Source organism: Chiloscyllium plagiosum, unplaced genomic scaffold (genome assembly GCF_037043375.1).
Source record: "Chiloscyllium plagiosum isolate Xiang-an unplaced genomic scaffold, Cpla_swu_hap1 HiC_scaffold_24, whole genome shotgun sequence".
In the NCBI taxonomy this organism is placed as follows: Eukaryota; Metazoa; Chordata; class Chondrichthyes; order Orectolobiformes; family Hemiscylliidae; genus Chiloscyllium; species Chiloscyllium plagiosum.
In genome coordinates this window covers 46389882-46410627 of record NW_028270162.1, presented here as the reverse complement: position 1 = coordinate 46410627, position 20746 = coordinate 46389882, and the positions used below count along the sequence as shown (strand labels likewise).

General features: G+C 42.5%; 1 protein-coding gene across 2 annotated transcripts in view; it reads left to right on the top strand.

Annotated features, from left to right (window-relative positions):
* The window catches only part of hnf1a (HNF1 homeobox a), a 208419-nt gene that overhangs the window by 61803 nt on the left and 125870 nt on the right, over window positions 1–20746 (top strand). For both annotated transcript variants that reach the window (XM_043715931.2, XM_088000128.1), the window contains exon 3: window positions 4215–4470. In XM_043715931.2, coding sequence (XP_043571866.1) covers window positions 4215–4470 — 256 coding nt within the window. The remainder of the gene's footprint in view (window positions 1–4214; window positions 4471–20746) is intronic.

Sequence of the window (20746 nt, the reverse complement as noted above, 5' to 3'; positions counted from 1 at the left end):
GGCTGCGAAGCAGCTTCAGAGTGGAAAGGTGCCTGGTCCTGGTGGACTTCCCAGCGAATTCTCTCAGGAATTTATAAACATATTGTCAGGCCTGATCCTCAAATGTTCAATGACTCATACAGTCATGACTGTCTCCCGCCATCCCTGAGAGAGGGCAATATTTAGCTTATTCTTATAAAAGGGACAGGCCCATTTCAGTCTTAAATGTGGACTTTAAAATCCTCTCTAAGATTCTTGCATTAAGGCTGGAGACTGTGTTACCTTCTATTGTTAAAGTGGACCAGACGGGCTTCATAAAGGGCCACAGATCCTCCAAAAATGTTCGGAGGCTGCTTAATGTAACTCAAGTGTGTTAACAATAGCCAATACAGGGATTGGTGATTTCTCCAGATGCAAAGAAGGCATTTGATCAAGTTGAGTGGCTGTACCTTTTTGATACTCTGGAGCAGTTTGGCTTGGGAGAAGCCTTTATAACGTGGGTAAACGTTTTCTACAGTGACCCTCTCGCTGCGGTCATCACCGATGGAATGTGATCAAGCAAATTTAACATTTTTAACATTTTAACATTTGACTTTCGCCGTTGCTCTTTACATTGAACTATTATCAGAGGCCTTTAGTAGGGATCTAGAAGTGGGGTCAAAATTACATAAGATTTCGTTGTACGCAGACGATGTCCTCATTCTTTTTTGTCAAATCCAGCAGTTTCATTGCCTCGCCTGATAATGCATCAGTGCGTTTGGCACCTTTTCAGGGTACAAGATTAATTTTGCAAAATCAGAGGCTATGCCTATGGGTGGTCTTACAAAGGTGCTAGGTCTTAAGGGCGACTATAGATTCCCATTTAAGTGGTCACAGGGGGGTTTTGTGTATTTGAGCATATTCATCACTCCAGTTTTGGATTGGCTGTTTAAAGCTAATTTTGCTCAATTATTCGACAAAATTAAACAAGACCTTCAAAGATGGGAGGCACTTCCAGTCTCGCAGTTGGGTCAGATAGCGCTTATTAAGATGAATATGCTCCCCCGTTTGTTGTACCCTATACAGATGCTCCCCCTGATTTTCGATAAGCAAACATTTAGGAGTCTGAACAGCTGGTTCAGCTCTTTTATTTGGCATTGTATGCAGGCCCTTTATTAAATTAGCTAAACTGCAATTGCCCACATTGGGGGGAGGTGGATCTCCCAGACATTAAAAACTATCAACTAAGCTCGCTTTTATCTTACATGAGTGATTGGGCTTGTGGGGACCCTCTTTCAATATGGTTAGATATCGAAACCTCTCAGGCCAGGGTGCCCCCTGACTAGCTTGTTGTTTTTGGACAAATTGACGACAGTTATGGAATATTGCCATAATCCAATAGTTATCAATACTGTTAAAAGCATGGAGGGCAATTCGGCAGAGGGAAGGCAATATTGGCAAAACATCTTCTCGTACATCTACAGTGGGTATGCTGGGTTTTCAACCAGGAATGATAGATTCAGGATTTAAACGTTGTGCAGCTAGGGGTGTGTCTTGCATGGGTGATTTATTTGAAGGTGACACAATGATGTCCTTTGATCAGTTAGCACGGAAATATGAGCTAGGTAAAAACAATGTCTGCAGATGGTGGAAACCAGATTCTGGATTAGTGGTGCTGGAAGAACACAGCAGTTCAGGCAGCATCCGAGGAGCAATAAAATCGACGTTTCGGGCAAAAGCCCTTCATCAGGAATCAGAATAGCTCAGGAAATATGAGCTATCTAACAGGGACCTCTTTCATTTTTTTCAAGTTTGGAATTTTATTCAAAAAAACAACTACACTTTTGACTGATCCCTACAAATCTGACATGGAGAGGAGGGTGCTTGGTGCTAAGAGTACACTTTCTGTAAGCATTTTATATCATCAATTTGGGACGGCCCCTTAGTTGAGTTCGATCGACTCTGCAGGGTGTGGGGGAGAGAACTAGGTGTTCAGGTCTCCTCAGAGGCATGGGAAGATATTTGGGAAAATGCAAGACAGATATCAATAGGACCCATGCTTTACAGTTGAAGGTTCTCCACAGGGTCCACTTGGCTACAGACCGTTTGTCAAAATTTAAACCAGGGGTAGCTTCAACATGTCCCAAGTGCAAGGTTGGTATGGGCACTTTTTCTCATTGTCTCTGGTCCTGTGGTAGGTCTCAAACATACTGGAGCTCTGTGGCGGGTGCAATGGAGGAGAGTTTGGGTGGAGAAGGACCCTATCTCTCCTCTTCTTGGCCGGCCCAGAGCGTTCCCTGTAGATGCGCATAGGAAAAAGCCTTCCAACATCCTCACTTTCTGCGCAAGAAAGAATATCTTGTTAGGTTGGGTGTCCGAAAATACCCCAGGCCTGACGGGTTGGCGTAAGATTGTTATGGAGCATATCCCCTTGGATTTTCTCGCAAGTATGGTACACCACAAAACTGAGAATTTCTAAAAGATATGATGGCCCTTTTTGGAAACCTGGACACAGATTTATCTGCCACACTAATAAGGGCTTTTATATAGCCGTAACGATTGTCCTTTACGAGTCCAATATCCAGACAGGGGGAACAGTGAACGTATGAATATGTGAAAATTAATGCTCTCAAGATTCGAGAGTGAGTGTTTTGTTTGAGCTGAGTTATTATTATTTATTAGTTTGTTGTTCATGATTATTGATTTAGTTAAGTAGTTGAGTTTTTTAATTTATACATTTTTCTATACATATTTATGCATTTGTAGATGAGGGGGCTTTGGGTTTTTACATTTATTTTGTGTTCTTCCTTTGTATTGTTTTGAATTGTATTGTTTTGTATTTGTTGTAATACTAAAAATCCTATTTTCCAATAATTTGTTTTATGCTTGGCTGTTTTATGCTTGAAATCATCGTACAGACCCTCAGGTGTTTGCTTGTGCCTCCAATAATTAAATGTAAAAATCTAGATGTACAAAAATAAATGCCTCTTGTGTCATTTGGCAGTAAAGCCTTCTTGAGCCATAGAATACCCGTCAGTCCTTGGGTTTTTCTGTGTGGGGAGCTCAAGCAGACAACTCTAGCATGACTCGCTTTACTGTACAAAGGATTCTCTTTGGTGGAGTTGGCCTCTGCTCAAATGGGGCCTTTGAAAACCAGCATTGCACATTACATCATGCCTGGGTTTCTTACCCATTAACTTCAAACAAATTGTCTTTCCTTTATCAGCCTGTATCATGCTAATGATATACAGTAGACAAATTGCACATACAAAACATCTTCTGTTACTATTTACTGGCTTGCAGAGAGGGTGTGGGGACATTTAGATTTCAATCACGTGCATTATCCACAGACTAATCAGAGTTGATATTTGTGTGTCACTACACGTGCTATATTCCACTCTGGTTCATATCCATGATACCGCATTGTGTATGGTAAATTCTGGATAGTGACCGTCCTCCCAGAAGAATAAGCTAAGAGAGCAAGCAGAAGGCAGTTACAAATTGGACATCTACTGCATTATGAATCCTGTTGGGTGAGCAGATGGATCAAAGCAGAAATCAAATCTAGATTTTTATAATCAACCTAGGATAATAATCAACCTGTTATATCAGGATACACCTCTGGAGCAGGTGGGATTTGAACTATAGGCCTCAGAAATAGGAACACTACCACTATTTCACAAGATCCCTTAATGAAAACCAATCTAAACTGAAGACATGAGCTTAGGCTGTCTTTTTTTTAACCCCTGATGAATAGGATTATTGATTGTAGTTAGGTCAGGTGGCACGGTGGCTCACTGGTTAGCAGTGCTGCCTCACAGCACCAGGGACCTAGGTTCAATTCCCGCCTTGGGCAACTGTCTGTGTGGAGTTTGCACATTCTCCCAGTGTCTGCGTGGGCTTCCTCCGGGTGCTCCGGTTTCCTCCCACAATCCAAAGATGTGTAGGTTAGGTGAATTGGCCATGCTAAATTGCCTGTAGTGTTAGGTGCATTAGTCAGGGGTGAATGTAGAGGAATGGGTCTGGGTGGGTTGCTCTTCAGAGGGTCGGTGTGGACTTGTTGGGCTGAAGGGCCTGTTTCCACACTGTAAGTAATCTAATCTAATTAAGATGATAATTCCACAGAGAAAAATGACGGCTATAATGTTCTGTCATTTTAAGGTTCTAGATTTTTTAAGACCCTTAGATTGTGTAGGTTGCCTTTTTGTTGTGAATGAAGGAACAAGCGACATTTATTTCTGTCTTTCCCATTGTAGAGTTCAGCCAACCAACCCAAAAGGCAGGCCAGAATGTGGCAGAGAGCAGGCAGCAGCTGTTTCTCTTTGCAGAGTACAGCAATGCAGCTCAGGGAACTCCGGGGGAAGAACCTGTTGAAGAGCCAACCAGCAAGAAGATGCGGAGGAACCGATTCAAGTGGGGGCCCGCCTCGCAGCAGATTTTATTTCAGGCTTATGAGAGGCAGAAGAACCCAAGCAAGGAAGAACGGGAAGCATTGGTTGAAGAGTGCAACAGGTACGTTGAATGAAGTGTGATGAACAATGCGCACTTGTTGATATTGCTGTGTGAATGAACCAGCTGATATCTTGCCAGCAGCTGGTAGAGGGATATCATTGACTTTAACAATGCTGAGATGGTAAGGTTGGCAGGGCAGGGGTTGGGTACAGTTGGAGTGGTGGGAACCTGTCAGGCTCTTACTGTAGGTACATGTTCTTATCGGGAGAGTGCTGTGTGAACATAGGTTGACAACAACATCGGCACCCTTTGTAACCAACATGATGATGCTAAGTTGGCCTTTCTTCAGATGACAAGTTCATTCAGATGAGCTGTAGAAGCTGCTAATGCATGCACAAACAAACTCAAAGATGAGCTACTCCAATGAGAAGAGACAAACAGTGAGGGATTGAAGAAAATACGTGGGAGTAAAGGAACAAGATGAGTGCACCAAGCTCACAGTAATTCTATCTGTCATCTTACATCCCCACCCTTCACATTCTTTTACATTCCTGCTTCCTAACAAAGTATTGTTTTACCTTTTTATAATTGCTTCTACATCAATGGCCTTCCAGCACCATTATATTGTCTCATCATCTGTCAACTTGAATCTCCTCAGATTCGCTTTGAACCAGCTCAGGCTTTGATAGGGTTATTTCCTTGTTGTCAAACTACTGCTTGAGAGAAGAGTTGTTTCACTTTAACCTCCTTCATAATTAAAGGCACCAATCAGATCACTGCTTTTCTCCAGAGACAACTACGCAAGCTTAACTCAGTGCCTCATAAAAGTTAAATGCCTTCATTTTAGTTATTGCAAAAGATGGGAAATACAACCATGGCAGATCCAAATGGAGACATCTGTCATCAAACAATCAGAATGTTCGATAAGAGTCAAGTTCCTATAGGACATGTGCAAACATCACAAGCCTTCACTCATCCCTCCAAGAGTGACTGCATATATAATATTTACAAACAGTTCTGCAAATCAATGGTTGACTTAACATCACGTGTAAAAGATGATAGAAACCTAGATTCTGAACTCCTGGTCTCCTCACTGAACACTCACCCTTGAGGTGACAGGTGAATCCATAAATCAGAATCAGAGCTATAGACAATATTTCAGATGAGGAATTTCTATCACTATTTAAAGTTGTAGCACAACTTCAACTACATTGTGAATACTTACAAAATACTGTGAACCGTCTGATCGTGTCCCATATTTGTACGATAATGAAAATTACTGAGGGTCCTAACCTGATTCTGTAGAAGTTGATATTTTAAGAACGATCCCAATGTCTTTTAAATGTTACAACTGCACCTGCATCTACCATTTCCTCTGGCATTCATTTCACACCCTCTGTTTGAAAGCTTGCCCCGCAGGTCCCTTTTAAATCTTTCTCCTCTCACCTTAAAAATATGCCCCCTGGTATTGAACTCGCTCACTCTCAGGAAAAGACCTTTGCTATTCACCTCATGATTATCTATGCCCCTCATGATTTTATAAGCTTCTCAACTTTCTGTGCTCCAGGGGGAAAAAAAGGTCTCAACCTATTCTTATAACTCAAATCCTCCAGTTTTGGCAACATCCTGGTAAAGCTTTTATGAACCCTCTCCAATTTCATAAAATCCTTTCAATAGCAGGGTGACCTCATCAACATTCTGTACAACCTCAATGTGACACCCCAACTCCTACACCAATGAAGGCAAGTGTGCTGAATGCCTTCTTTTACCATTCTGTCTAACTGTGACGCAACTAACAAAGAACCATGTATTTGAACCTCAGGCATTCTGTTCAACAACATTACTTCTACTGGTTCCTCTTCAGCTCTACTCCTTTATAACTTCAAAGAATTCTAACTTGACCATGATTTCCCTTTCACAAAACCATGTTGACTCTGTTTAATTGCATTAAGCTTTTCTGAATGTACTGCTATTTTATTTTCCTGACTTTAGTATTTTTTCAGCAGTATATGTTAGGCCAACTGGCCTATAGTTTTCTGCTTCCTGTCTCCGACCCTTCTTTAACAGGAGTGTTGCAATTCCAATCTACCAGAAGCTTCCCCAAATCCAGTGAGTTCTGGAATATTTAAACCAATACCTCCACTATCTCCACAGCCACCTCCTTTCACACCCTTCAATGTAGAATATCAGGTCCTGGCTACCTTCCTGTCTATAGTCCCAATAGTTTGTCAAATACATTTTGCTTCTGGTAGAGCTTATTAAAGATCTCTCCTCCCATTAGCACCTTGTTCATCTGTTTTCTTTGTTGTCTTTATAGTATCTTCCACCATGAAGACTGAAGCAAAACATTGGTTTAAATTATCCCATTTCCCTGTTATTAATTCCCCAGTACCATCTCGAAGGGTCTCGCACTAATTTTAGTTACCATCTTTTTGTATACTTAACAAAGTTCATGTTGTTTTATATTTCTTGCCAACTTGCTTACATGATCAATTTTTTCATTTCTTTATTATCTTTTTAGTCATCTGCTGCTTGACCCTGAAAGATCCTATTTTCTAGTCTACCGTTAGTTTTTGGCTCCTGTGTGCTTTGGTTTTGATTGGATGCTCTCCTTTGACTGCCTTTGTTAAACATGGGTGGCTCACTCTTCTTCGTGAGTCCTTTCTGACTGGAATAAACTTATTGCTGAGCATTCTGAAAATTCTGCTTAAAGGTCTACCCCTTTCTACCTACTTTCACCTGTGACTATTTTCCCAGCTCGCTTTAGACAGCTCTTCCATCAAAACCTGTAACCTGAACCTACAATAGTTTTGTGATGAATCATATCCTGTCAAAATCCACCTTTTGAACAAGTTGAACTTAGGGGCAATCATTGAGTGAAGCACGATGGTTTCGTCTGCTATTATGAACTACCGGGAATAATTGTTGTTGAAGTTAGATCACAAAACGGAGGTATTGTGGTGATTGTCGATGGTCTAACCACCCTCATTCACTTTTTGAATGTCTCTCTGAGCCATCCCTTAAAGAGTAATGAGAAAAAATGTGGATGATCAGAGGAGAGAAGACATTCAGTAATGTTCCAATAATTTATGTAATTCTAAACTTTGTATTCCTTTGCTTTTTAAATACATTCCTATGATCTCTAATGCTGGACATCTATCTCTTCCTTTTTCTATTTTTCTCCCTAAGAATTTGTACTGAAGAATGTGTCCCGAGGGACCTTTGTACCTAAGATGGTGACTTGTAAACTTTTCACTGTAGTCGTTTGAGTACGTGTGACAATAAAGCTAATTCTAATAAAGCAAATTCAAATTCTAAGTCCAATTCTAATTCTATTTCTAATTCTACCTCTAATTCCTCTAATGTTAGCAAGCCTGTGCAAATGAGTTGTAGAGTCCTGGTTGAAATCAGAATGAAGATTGTTGACAAATCATCTAAAAAATGCGAGATACCCAATGCACTTGATGGCACATTTGTGGAGTGTTATGGCGATGGCAATATAGCTTTGCTGATGAAAATGATCTTGATGATTGTTAGGATGATGCCATTTGAGAAGCAGAATGGGATGCAACATTTGGTTCTGAAGAGGACAGGGAGGATGGTGATTTATAATGGATTTTAAGACACATTCTATACAGCGAGTTTTGAGAAGATTTATAGCACAGGTTGTGGTTCTGGATGTAGGTTTGCTCGCTAAGCTGGAAGGTTCGTTTTGAGACGTTTTGTCACCATACCCAAGGAAACCCAAACATATAAATAGAAAGTGGGCTACACCACCAGTGCTTCATTCGGACGCTCACTGAAGATGCTACCTCGTATGGTGACAAAATGTCTGAAAAGAACCTTCCAGCTCAGCGAGCAAACCTATATTCAGAACATTGTGTATATTCTGTTGCTCCATAGTATTCACTTCTGCTCTGTGAAAATGTTGTTTGAAGTCATATAAAATTATGAATGTGGCTTTTGCTTTTGTTGTATTTGATAAATGCAATGAAGTTAGAGTACAGTGAGTTATGCCTATCTTCATGGTTAAAAGTCACACAACACCAGGTTATAGTCCAACAGGTTTAATTGGAAGCACACTAGCTTTCAGAGCACCGCTCCTTCATCAGGTGGTAGTGGAGACCTCAATCCTAACACACAGAATTTATAGCAAAAATTTACAGTGTGATGTAGCTGGAATTATACATTGAAAAATTGATTGTCTGATAAGCCTTTCATCTGTTAGAATACCGTGATAGCTTCACTTCTTTCATGTGTAAATCACAAAGCCATTTTTTAAAAAGTTGCATTCTTGGGTTAGCTGTTAACAATGGTGATAGCTAGACAATGTGTTGAAGGTGTTAGCCCCCTGTGTTCTCTGTCTATGCCATGATGTTTAGATTGATTCTAATCTAAAAAGTGAGATAACAGAGTTTTCATGAATTCATGCAGTTTTTGAGCTCAGAGTTCTACATGAATGCATGCAAAATACAATGTAACCCTGCAAGTACAAATTCACCCCACAAAATATATGTGTGCAATGTGGGTCTTTGTCTGTGTGTGTGTGTGTGCGCCTATCTGGGTTGGGGGTTGTGAGTGCGAGGAAGTGTATGTGTATTTTTAGTGAGTGAAGAATGTCTTGTGCGTGTGTGTGTGTGTGTGTGTGTGCGTGCGCGCGCGCGGGTAGGAGTATGTGAGTGTGTGTATAGTGCAATGGTGGTCACCTGTAATGTGACATGAACCCAAGGTCCCGGTTGAGGCCCTCCCTAGGGGCACCGAACTTAGCTATCAGCCTCTGCTCGGCCACTTTTCTCTGCTGCCTGTCCCGAAGTCCACCTTGGAGGATGGTCACCCGAAGGTCTGAGGCTGAATGTCCTGGACCACTGAAGTGTTCCCCAACTGGGAGGGAACCCTCCTGTCTGTTGATTGTTGTGCGGTGCCCATTCATCTGTTGTCGTAGCCTTTGCTCGGTTTCCCCAATGTACCATGCCTCCGGGCATCCGTGCCTGCAATGTATTAGATAGACAACGTTGGCTGAGTCACATGAGTACCTGCAATATACAAGGTGGGAGGTATCCCCATGCGTGATGGTGGTATCTATGTCCACCATCTATGTCAAAGTTATCTCACTTTTTAGATTAGAATCAATCTAAACATCATGGCATAGACAGAGAGCACAGGGGGCCAACACCTTCAACATATTGTCTAGCTATCACCATTGTTAACAGCTAACCCGAGAATACAACGTTTTAAAATATGGCTTTGTGATTTACACATGAAAGAAGTGAAACCATCACTGTACTCTAACAGATGAAAGTCTTAACAGACAATCAATTTTTCAATGTATAATTTCAGTTACATCACACTGTAAATTTTTGCTATAAATTCTGTGTGTTAGGATTGAGCCCTCCATTACCACCTGATGAAGGAGCGTCGCTACGAAAGCTAGTGTGCTTCCAATTAAACCTGTTGGACTATAACCTGGTGTTGTGTGATTTTTAACTTTGTTCACCCCAGTCCAACACCGGCATCTCCAAATCATATCTTCATGGTGATTGTTACTTATTTATAACAAAATTAAATAGTGAACATACTTTTTACTCCTTTCGAGGGTGTGTTTAGCAGGTACAGTCTGTAATGTAGCAGAACAATAGCAAAGCAATAGGGGAGGGTAGATTTCAAACTTTCCAAAAATGTTACTCATTTGTAACCCCCTAATTTTTCAACTAAACCTGTTGTCATAGAAATTCCACTTCCACATGCGTATACAGTAACTTCTTTGTGTTTTTGGACACCTTACAAACCTGAATCTTCCTCAAACTGATATCTCTGATATCCCCTTCAGCATTCCATTATTAAATACTGATGTCAGTCTGAAGCGATTGTAAAATTAGCCTGCTGAAGATTGAAGTTTTTTTCCCAACAGTGAGAAGAGTTAAAGGTGGAGAGGCTGCAAATTGCACTATATGCCAGGGCATGTTTTAGTTCACTTCCAGTGATTACCATAACTGCAGGGTGTTAACCTTCAATTTTGATTTATTGGTACCACCCAATCCTGGTGCGTGCCCGATAAAGTGAATTTGATTGTAGTGGTAAGCGATAGCGAAAGGCTGTGAAATTATGTTGTTGGGGGTGTAATGAGAAGAAGCCAGAACGAGCATAAATCAAATCATGAACTACTCATTTTTGAGAGAGCTGTTTCCAGTACAGTGAGGGGGTGGCTTGTAGGACTGGAATTTACATTTATTTACTTCTGTCATCCCCTCAGGATTGCCATAGTTCACAGATAGATGTCAGCAATCTATTTCCTTTTGATTTGTTGTATTAGCTAAATTCAACTGCAATGGGCAATTGGGCATTGAAATTGGCTTCAGTGTTACTGACTCGGGGAAAACAGCTAAATTAATAGGAACAGGAGAGGGGAGTTCAGCTTTTCAATCTCACTCTGCTGTTTAGTTCAATCACAGTTGATCTGGAATTTCACTCCATTTACCCATCTTGATTTTATTGTCCTGTTTATAACCTTGGCAAGCACAAGTCTGCCATTTTCAGTTTCAAAATTTTCAATTGAGCTTCCACTTTCTGGGGAGGTTTTAGATTTCTGTTGCTTGTTGGGAGGGGGAGTGCTTCCTGGGGTTACCTTTTAAGGCTCTAGATTTAAGGTTGTGTCCTGTTGTTCTGAACGGACTTAGCAAAGCAAAAGAGAATTACTTCACCTTGTTCTGTGCCACAGAACACTATTCAATCCAATTGTTTAAACCTCCTCCAATTCCTTCCTTTCACCGTCTTGGTGTGTTCCCCAAAGAGACACAGTTTAACCTTTATAAAACAAGTTTTCACTCTAACATTTTTAACCAAGTTAAAAATCACACAACACCAGAATCATTTTTAACCAAAATCAATATAAATTAAACATGCATTAACAGACATGTATTACTTCAATAGAAACAATAGATTTCATGTTAAACAGCCAGACAATGATAATTCTCATGAATTTCTCAGTGACACTCCCAGTACATGTGTAGTACCATGTCCGGTCCAAAGCCCTTTAAAAACTGTCTCCTGAGTGTAGCCTTTTCCCACTCAAAGGATTCAATCCTCCAGCCACTTGTAACATCATTTCTATTCCATCTGAGTTTGCCAAATAGAATTATCACCAACAAGATGGACTTCTGTGAATCTTTTGTCTTCTCTCTCTCTGGCCGCCTCCTGCTCTTTCTCTTTGACTGATGTTTGTCTGCTCTTTCTCTCTCTTGCCCTCCCATGCTTTTGCTCTCTCAGTTATGATAGTGTAGTTTTTCACAATTCCTTTTCAACTGCCCAGTCAGTCTGGTGATTTCTGATTAAAAGCACCCAGCATTTTACCATTCCTGAGGTATTCACACCATTTGTAAGTTTCAGTCCCTTTTAGCCATCTTGCACATTTCCGCACCATGAGTTCCTCTCCTATCTTTTCCTATCGAACTAACAATAGTCTTTTTTTCTTCGAAAACCCAGCTTGCTTCTTCTGAACACCAGGCATTTTCAGTACTCTGTACAGCACATTTGAAGCTGTTGGCCGTTATAAGTTCCCTAGTTTTTGGTTCCACAGCAACCTCTACCAGAACTGAATTTCTCAGAAATGATTTCTCAGCCAGGAATTTCAATTAAGTCCCCTAGCCAGAATCCTTGCTTAGTTTTACATTTAGGACAGTCTGAAATCCAGGAATTTTGCAACTTGCGAAGTTCATCACACTCTCCCATATCCTCCTTTCTCATTGTCCCGCATCTGGCTGTTCAGCTGAGCCAGTTCATGTGGCAGCAAGTTCCACAGTCCAGGGGGCGTTCAGTAAAGAAAAGCTGGAAGTTTAGAACCCCAAGTGGAGGTAAAGGGCTTAATTTTGCTCCATTTGTAATGGGACACATTGGAAACACTCAGCACATCTGGTAGCATCAGCGCAGAGAAAAAAAACAATGGTCAGCAGTTCTTCTTCTGAACTAGAGAATCATGGACCTGCGGCATTAACACTCTTTCTCTCTCAGCTGCCCTCCGGACTTTCTACTGGACCTAGAGTTCTCCAGCATTTTCTTTTTATATAGGCATATCCCCATGTCTGCGGGTGATACACTCTAAGACGCAGATGCCCGAATCAGCAGATGGTATTGAATCCTATCATTTAAATGGGAAATTTACCTTCCTGGCAGCCCCCTGGAATTATTTCTGCAATGATCCGTGTACTATTTTCAGGAGGAAGTGAGGACTGCAGATGCTGGAGATCAGAGTCGAGAGGGTGTTGCTGGAAAAGCACAGAGGTCAGGCATCATCCGAGGAACAGGAGAATCGATGTTTCGGGCATAAGCCCTTCATCAGGAATATTTTCGGGATGCGGCAAACCACGGATAACTGAAACCACAGAAACCGAATCCACAGATATGGGGGTTCTACTGTATTTCAGATTTCCAGTATCTGTAGTATTTTATTCTCCTATTACATGCTCTAAACAGGGCATTTGTAAGTGTGGTTAGTTTCAAAGTAAAATGAGAAAATATTCATTATGACACAAAATTCGTTTGTTAAAGTCACTTAAGTGGATAGAAAAATCACATTATAGTAGGTAAATTTGTTGGTATGAACTTAAGGGAAAGTTTTGATTTTTTCAAAGTTGGAAGTGAAATCAGGAACATGCACCTATTGGAAATATCACAGTGAGTTAGTGATATTCCTATATGGGGGTTATTGTCTGCAGTGTTTATGAGTTCTGGTCTGTTTCACGTTCCTCTCTGGATATTGCACAGGGCCGGGTTCAAGGAAGCAGAGTTGATTGATTGCATAACTTGAATGACCAAATGTAAAGTGCTACATTTTGGAAAGTCAAATCAAGGCAAGATTTATACACTTAATGGCAGGGTCCTGGGGAGTGTTGCTGAGCAAAGACACCTTGGGGTGCAGGTTCATGGCTCCTTGAAGCTGGAGTTGCAGGTAATCAGGGCATTGATTGGTCAGAGCATTGAGTAGGGGAGTTGGGAGGTCGTGTCGTGGCTGTACAGAACATTGGTTAGGCCACTGTTGGAATACTGCATTCAGTTCTGGTCTCCCGCTTTGGAAAGGATGTTGCGAAACTTGAAAGGGTTCAGAAAAGATTTAAGTGGATGTTGCCAGGGTTGGAGGGTTTGAGCTATAGGGAGAGGCTGAACAGGCTGGGGCTGTTTTCCCTGGAGCATTGCAGGCTGAGGGTGACCTTATAGAGGTTTATAAAATCATGAGGGGCATGGATAGGGTGAATAGCAAAGGTCTTGTTCCCCTGCGTAGGCGAGTCCAAAACTAGAGGGAATAGGTTTAGGTTTAAGGTGAGAGGGGAAAGATTTAAAAGGGACCTAGGGGATTCTTCTTCATGCAGAGGGTGGTACGTGTATGGAATGAGCTGTCAGAGGAAGTGGTGGAGGCTGGTACAATTGCAACACTTAAAAGGCATTTGGATTGTGTTATGAATAGGAAGTGTTTCGAGGGAAATGGGACTAGGTTAATTTGGAATATCTGGTCAGTATAGACAATTAGGACCAAAGGGTCTGTTTCTGTGCTTACAGAAACAGACTTATGACTCCATCACTCTAAGTTGTGTGTAATTGTCTGACATCGCGATGGTTGTATCACACCTGAGCATTTGATGGGCTTTATGAATGAGGCAGAGTGTACAAAAGGCAAGAAGCTTTGTTGAATCCATACAACACATTTTTGACCTTTTGCGACTATTGGTTCTAATTCTGAGGACAAGAAGTAGAGAATTTGGAAGAATTTTAACGGAATGGTTCCAAGTCGAAGAGTGTGGTGCTGGAAAAGCACAGCCGGTCAGGCAGCATCCAAGGAGCAGGAGAGTCGATGTTTCAAACATAAGCTCTTCAGCAGGAATGAGGTCCATGACTATGTGTTTCCAGTATCACACTCTTCAACTCTGATCTCCAGCATCTGTAGCCCTCACTTCCTCCAGAATGCTTCCAAGGTTGAGGGATTATAAAGAAGCTGATGTTGTTCTCCTCAGGACCAAGAAGTCAGATAGTCAAGGGGGTATATAAAATTATAAAAGATTTTGATTGAAAAAGAGATTTGAATTATTTATTCCTCTGCCATAGAGTAATCAAACATCGCAAATTTAACTTTTTTGGCAGAAGGAATGGATGTGATTTGAGGAAAACCTTTCATATAAAGATTTGTTCAGCTTTGGAATGCACACTCACCCTAACGTTACAAGTGGATACGACTTCAAATTTGATACACACTTGGAGGGAGAAAATGCAGAGAAACTATGGCAGGGGGTTAGCTTAGGAGGGGAGGTGATGGTAGCACAGACTGGATTTCTCTTTGAAAGGTCTGACGCAGACTCGATGTGTTGAACGATCTCCTTTTGTGCTGAAATATCCTGTTCTCTAGAACCCAAAGTGCATCACGTAGGAGCTGTCAGATGCTGTCAAAGGTAGGGAGCCTGGAATTTGGAGTGGCGCCAGGGATCATGATTTCTTTTCCTGGCTCTGTTTCACCCACATGCTAGTTATATATGATTCCCTCCTCTAAACCCTCAGCCGAGGGGGACATTAAAATTCTGTCCCTGGTTTCTGGATGAGACTCCCTCACCTCCTTGATTCCCTTCCCAGCTCCTGTGTGTCTATAGTTCACAGCAGACTCCAGCTCATCAGCTCTGTGCCGGAGTTTCTCGGGCAGCCAACACTTGCTACAGATGTGGTCACTATGAACCACATCTTCTTCTGTTAACTAACTGGCACGGATTGCATCCAGGTACATAGTCATTTTTACCCAGACCGAGCCGTTTCATTGCATTGCGCTCCCAACTCTTCATCCCCAGAACTGCAGCAGTTCAAGAAGGAGATGCTGCATTTTCGGGAAGCAATTCTTAGCAGGACTTATACACTTAATGGTAAGGTCCTCGGGAGTGTTGCTGAACAAAGGTACCTTGGAGTGCAGGTTCATAGCTCCTTGAAAATAGAATCGCAGGTAGATAGGATAGTGAAGAAGGTGTTTGATATGCTTTCCTTTATTGGTCAGAGTATTGAGTACAGGAGTTGGGAGGTCATGTTGCGGCTGTACAGGATATTGGTTAGGCCACTGTTGGAATATTGTGTGCAGTTCTGGTTACCTTCCTATCGGAAAGGTGTTGTGAAACCTGAGAGGGTTCAGAAAAGATTTACAAGGATGTTGCCAGTGTTGGAGAATTTGAGCTCTAGGGAGAGGTTGAATAGGCTGGAGCTGTTTTCCCTGGAGCGTCGGAGGCTGAGGGGTGACCTTATAGAGATTTATAAAATCATGAGGGGCATGGATAGGATAAATAGACAAAGTCTTTTCTCTGGGGTCAAGGAGTCCAGAACTAGAGGGCATAGGTTTAAGGTGAGAGGGGAAAGATAAAAAAGAGACCTAAGAGGCAACTTTTTCACGCAGAGGGTGGTATGTGTATGGAATGAGCTGCCAGAGGATGTGGTGGAGGCTGGTACAATTGCAACATTTAAAAGGTATCTGGATGGGTATATGAATAGGAAGGGTTTGGAGGGATATGGGCAGGATGCTGGCAGGTGGGACTATATTGGATTGGGATATCTGGTCGGCATGGACGAGTTGGACAGAAGGGTTTGTTTCCATGCTGTACATCTCTATGACTCTAAGTTAGCTCGCCTCCACCTCCTCCTGGGCGATTTAAGGATGGGTTATAAATTCTGGCTGAGGCAGCAACACCCACATATCACAAATAAGTAACAAAAGTTATTTAAGTCTAATGTCATGGTTTCCCGGTGCACTAAAACAGATGGACGTGATAAAGGAAGTTGAGCGAATTGACAATTTCCTTCCACTCACGTTGGTAATATCCTTGGTATCTGTGCCATCGGTCTATCACACAGCACAGCTGGATGTGAATATTAGACTTTTCAGTGAAAACCAGGACAAGCATATTTCAAAGTGTGTCTTGATTAGGGTAGAACACTGACAGCTTTAATGTTTTAACCTGTTCTGTACCAAATCTCTCTCCACTGCAGTTTTCCAGTTTTAAAAATCAAATTAAGAAATGAACTGGTGATGCAGGACCAGACTATGTGTTGTAACTGCATGACATGGGAAATGGTGGACCCCATTACTGTTCATAGTGACCAAATCTGTAATAAGTGGTTGGTTGCCTGAGGAACTTTGGCTCAGAGCTGATAAGCTGGAGTCTGAGCACAAACACTATCACACATCAGGGAGGGGGAGAGTTACCTAGATGCTGGGTTTCAGGAGGCAATCACATCTTTAGATTAATTGCCTCAAATTCAGTCAATGATCGGGGCAGGGGGTGTGACTACCAGTGCGGCAGGTAGAGGGATCCGGGAGGCAGTGCTGAAGGAGCCTCGACCCTTGAGGATGTCTAACAGTCTGAGACTTTTAGCCCTGTGTGGATGAGAGTGGGGGCTGCAGGAAGATTGAGTACACTGACCATAGCACTGTGGTACAGGGAGATATTTAGGAGGGGGGAAAACAGAGAAATGTAGTTGCAATTGGGGATAGTATAGTCAGAGGAATAGACACTGATCTCTATTGCCAAGAGTGAGAGTCCTGAAGGATGTGGTGACTGCCTGGTGCCTGGGTTCAGGATTTAGCATCTGGGCTGCAGAGGAAGGCCATAAGACATAGGAGCAGAAATTAGGTCATACAGCCCATTGAGGCTCCTCCGCCATTCAATTGTAGCTGATAAGTTTCTCAACCCCATTCTCCTGCTTTCACCCCATAACCCTTGATCCCCTTGATCCTCAAGAACCTATCTATCTCAGTCTTAAACATGATCAATGACCTGACTTCCACAGCCTTCTGTGGCAGTGAATTCCGTAGATTTACCGCTCTCTGGCTGCAGAAGTTTCTCCTTATCTTCATTCTAAAAGGTCTTCCCTTTACTCAAAGGCTGTGCCCTCGGATCCTAGTCTCTCCTACCAATGAAAACATCTTCCCTACATCCACTCTGTTCAGGCCACTCAGTATTCTGTATGTTTCAATTAGATCCCCCCTCAAACTTCTAAACTCCATCGTGTACGGAACCTCAGAAGTCCATCCCTGCTTTTATATTTAAGTACTTTCAAAATAAATGTCATCATTGCATTTGCGTTCCTATCTATTGACTCAACCTGCAAGTTTACCTTGTGAGATTCCTGGACTAGAACTCCCAAGTCTCTTTGCACTTCAGACCTCTGAATTTTCTTCCCATTTAGAAAACAGTCCATGCCTCTAATCTTCCTACCAAAGTGCATGACCTCACACTTTCCCATGTTGTAATCCATCTGCCATTTCATTGCCCACTTTCCTAACCTGTCCAAATCCTTCTGTAGCCTCCCCACCTCCTGAATGCTAGTCCCTCTACTATCTCTGTAGCAACTGAAAACTTAGCCAGAATGCCCTCAGTTCCTTCATCTAGATTGTTACTGTATAAACTGAAAAGTTGTGGTGCCAACACTGAGCCTTGCAGAACACCACTTGTCACCGGCTGCCATCCTGAGAAGGGCCCCTTTATCCCCACTCTCTGCTTCCTGCCTGACAGCCAGGCTTCTATCCATGGTAGCACCTTGCCTCTAACACCATGGGCCCTTATCTTACTCAGTAGCCTCCTGTGCAGCACCTTGTCAAAGGCCTTCTTGAAGTCCAGGTAGATAACATCCATTGGCTCTCCTTGGTCTAACCAGCTCATTACTTCCTCAAAGAATTCTAGCAGGTTTGTCAGGCACGACCTCCTCTTGATGAAACCATGCTGACTTTGCTCTATTTTACCGTAAACGTCCAAGTATTCAGAAATCTCATCCTTCACAATGGATTCCAGGATCTTACCCATGACTGAGGTTAGGCTAATCAGTCTGTAATTTTCTGTCTTTTGCCTTACTCCCTTTTTAAACAAAGGTGCCATGTTAGTGATTTTCCAGTCTTCTGGGAGCCTCCCTGATTCTAGCGATTCCTGAAAGATAACCACTAACGACTCCACTATCTCTTCAGCTATCTCCCTTAGAACTCTGGGATGTAGTCCATCTGGTCCAGGTTATTTATCCACCTTCAGGCCATTCAGTTTTTCTAGCACCTTCTCCTTGGTGATGGCAACCAAAGTCAACTCTGCCCCCTCACTCTCTTGAATTTTTGGGTTAGAACTTGGAGAGGGAGAGGAAAGATCCAGTTGTTGTGGTTCACATAGGTAACAGTGATATAGGGAGAAAGAACAAAGAGAGTGAGGGAATATGAACAGCTAGGGGCGAAGTTAAAAAGGTAATAATCTCTGGATTACTACATGAGCCATAAGCTAATTGGTACAAAATCAACAAGATTAAAGAGATAAACAATTTGTTTAGAGATTGGTTTGGGAGAAACTGGTTTGAATTCATGTGACATTGGCACCAGAGGAAGGAGGGAGGTGTTCCGAAGGATTCAGGGCTCCACCTTAATCATGCTGTGACCAAAGTCCCGGTGAATCATATAACTAGGGCTGTGGATAGGGCTTAAAGTAAATAGTGAGGGTGGGGTTCAGTTGCACGGAAAATTAGGGAAAAAGTTAAAGGCAAGGGAGGGCTCATCAGAGGTTGTTAAAGTTTCCAGAAAAAGTAATAGGACAGAGAGTAACTCCAGGCACAGCAGATCAGAGAACAACTGTGAGAAGGGGTGGAGGGGGAGGGGGAGGGGGGGGCAGTCACTATGGGACTGAGGGTGAATGCATGCAGTATATGAAAGAAAGCAAATGAGCTTATAGTGCAGATGACATTGGCAGGTATGATATTGTGGGTATCACAGAGACGTGGCTACAAGGGATTCAGAGCCAGGAACTAAATGTCCCAGGATACACGTCCTATCGAAAAGACGGGTGTGGGGTTGCCTTGTTAATAAAAAATGAAATTAAATTGATAGCAAGAAGTGATGCAGAGTTGGAAGACGTAGAACCTTTGTGGGTTGAACTGTGGAACTGCAAAGGAGAAAAGACCCTGATAGCAGTTGTATACAGGGCTCTAAGCAGTAGTCAGGATTTGAGGAGAAAATAATTCAGGAGATAGACAAGGCGTATTAGAAAAGCACTTTTATAATGATCATGGGGAAGATCTGTATGCAGTATATGAAAGAAAGCAAATGAGCTTATAGTGCAGATGACATTGGCAGGTATGATATTGTGGGTATCACAGAGACGTGGCTACAAGGGATTCAGAGCCAGGAACTAAATGTCCCAGGATACCAATCTGGTTGGTACTGGATCTCAAGAAAAGGAACTTGTGGATTTTTTCTGGAGCAGCTTGTGGATTTTTTCTGGAGCAGCTTGTAGCACGAGGGAACAGGCAGTTCTGGATTTAGTGATGTGGAATGAGGAGACTTGATTAGGGAATTTAATGTGAAGGAACTCCGAGAGGGCAGTGACCATAATATGGTCAAATTTGCCCTGCAGTTTGAGAGGGAGAAGCTGGAATCAGATGCAATGGCATTACAATTGAGTAAAGGGAACTACAAAGACATGAGGGAGGAGCTGGTCAGGGTTGATCGGATGGGGAGTCGAGCAGGGAAGCTGGTGGAGCAGCAATACCAGGTGTTTCTAGGGGTAATTGAGGAGGCACAGCGGAAATTCATCCCAAGGAAGAAGCAGCATACTAAGGGAGGATGAGGCAACCATGCCTGACAAGGGAAGTCAGGGGCAGTGTAAAAGCAAAAGAGAAAGCGTACAATGTGGTGAAGATTAGTGGGAAGCCAAAGGATTGGGAAGCAGAGGAAATTTTTAAAAAAGGGGGGGGGGGCAAGATAAAATATGAGGGTAAGTTAGTTCGTAATGTAAAAGAAAATTGCAAGAGTTCTCTTTTCAATATCTAAGAGGTAAGAGAGAGGCAAGAGTGGACATTGGCCCACTGGAAAATGAAGCTGGAGAAGTAGTGATAGGGAGCAAAGAAATGGCAGAGGAACTGAGTTTTCAGTGGAAGGCTCTAGCAGCATACCAGAACTTCAAGACAGTCAGGGGACAGAGGTGAGTGTAGCGGCCATCGCTAACAAGGCAGTGCTGGGGAAGCTGAAAGGTCTGAAGGTAGATAAATCATCCAGACCAGGTGGACTACACCCAGAGTTCTGAAGGAGACAGCTGAGGAGATTGTAATGGCATTAGTGGTGATCTTTCAGGAATTACTGGAGTCAGGGAAGATCCCAGAGGCCTGGAAAATGGCTAACGTAATGTCCCTAATTAAGAAGGGAGGGAGACAGCAGACAGGAAACTATAAGCCGGTTAGCCTGACCTTAGTTTTACAGGAGAAAGTAAGGACTGCAAATGCTGCAGAGTCAGAGTTGAGGGTGTGGTGCTGGAAAAGCACAGCAGGTCAGACAGCATCTGAGGAGCAGGAGAATTGACAT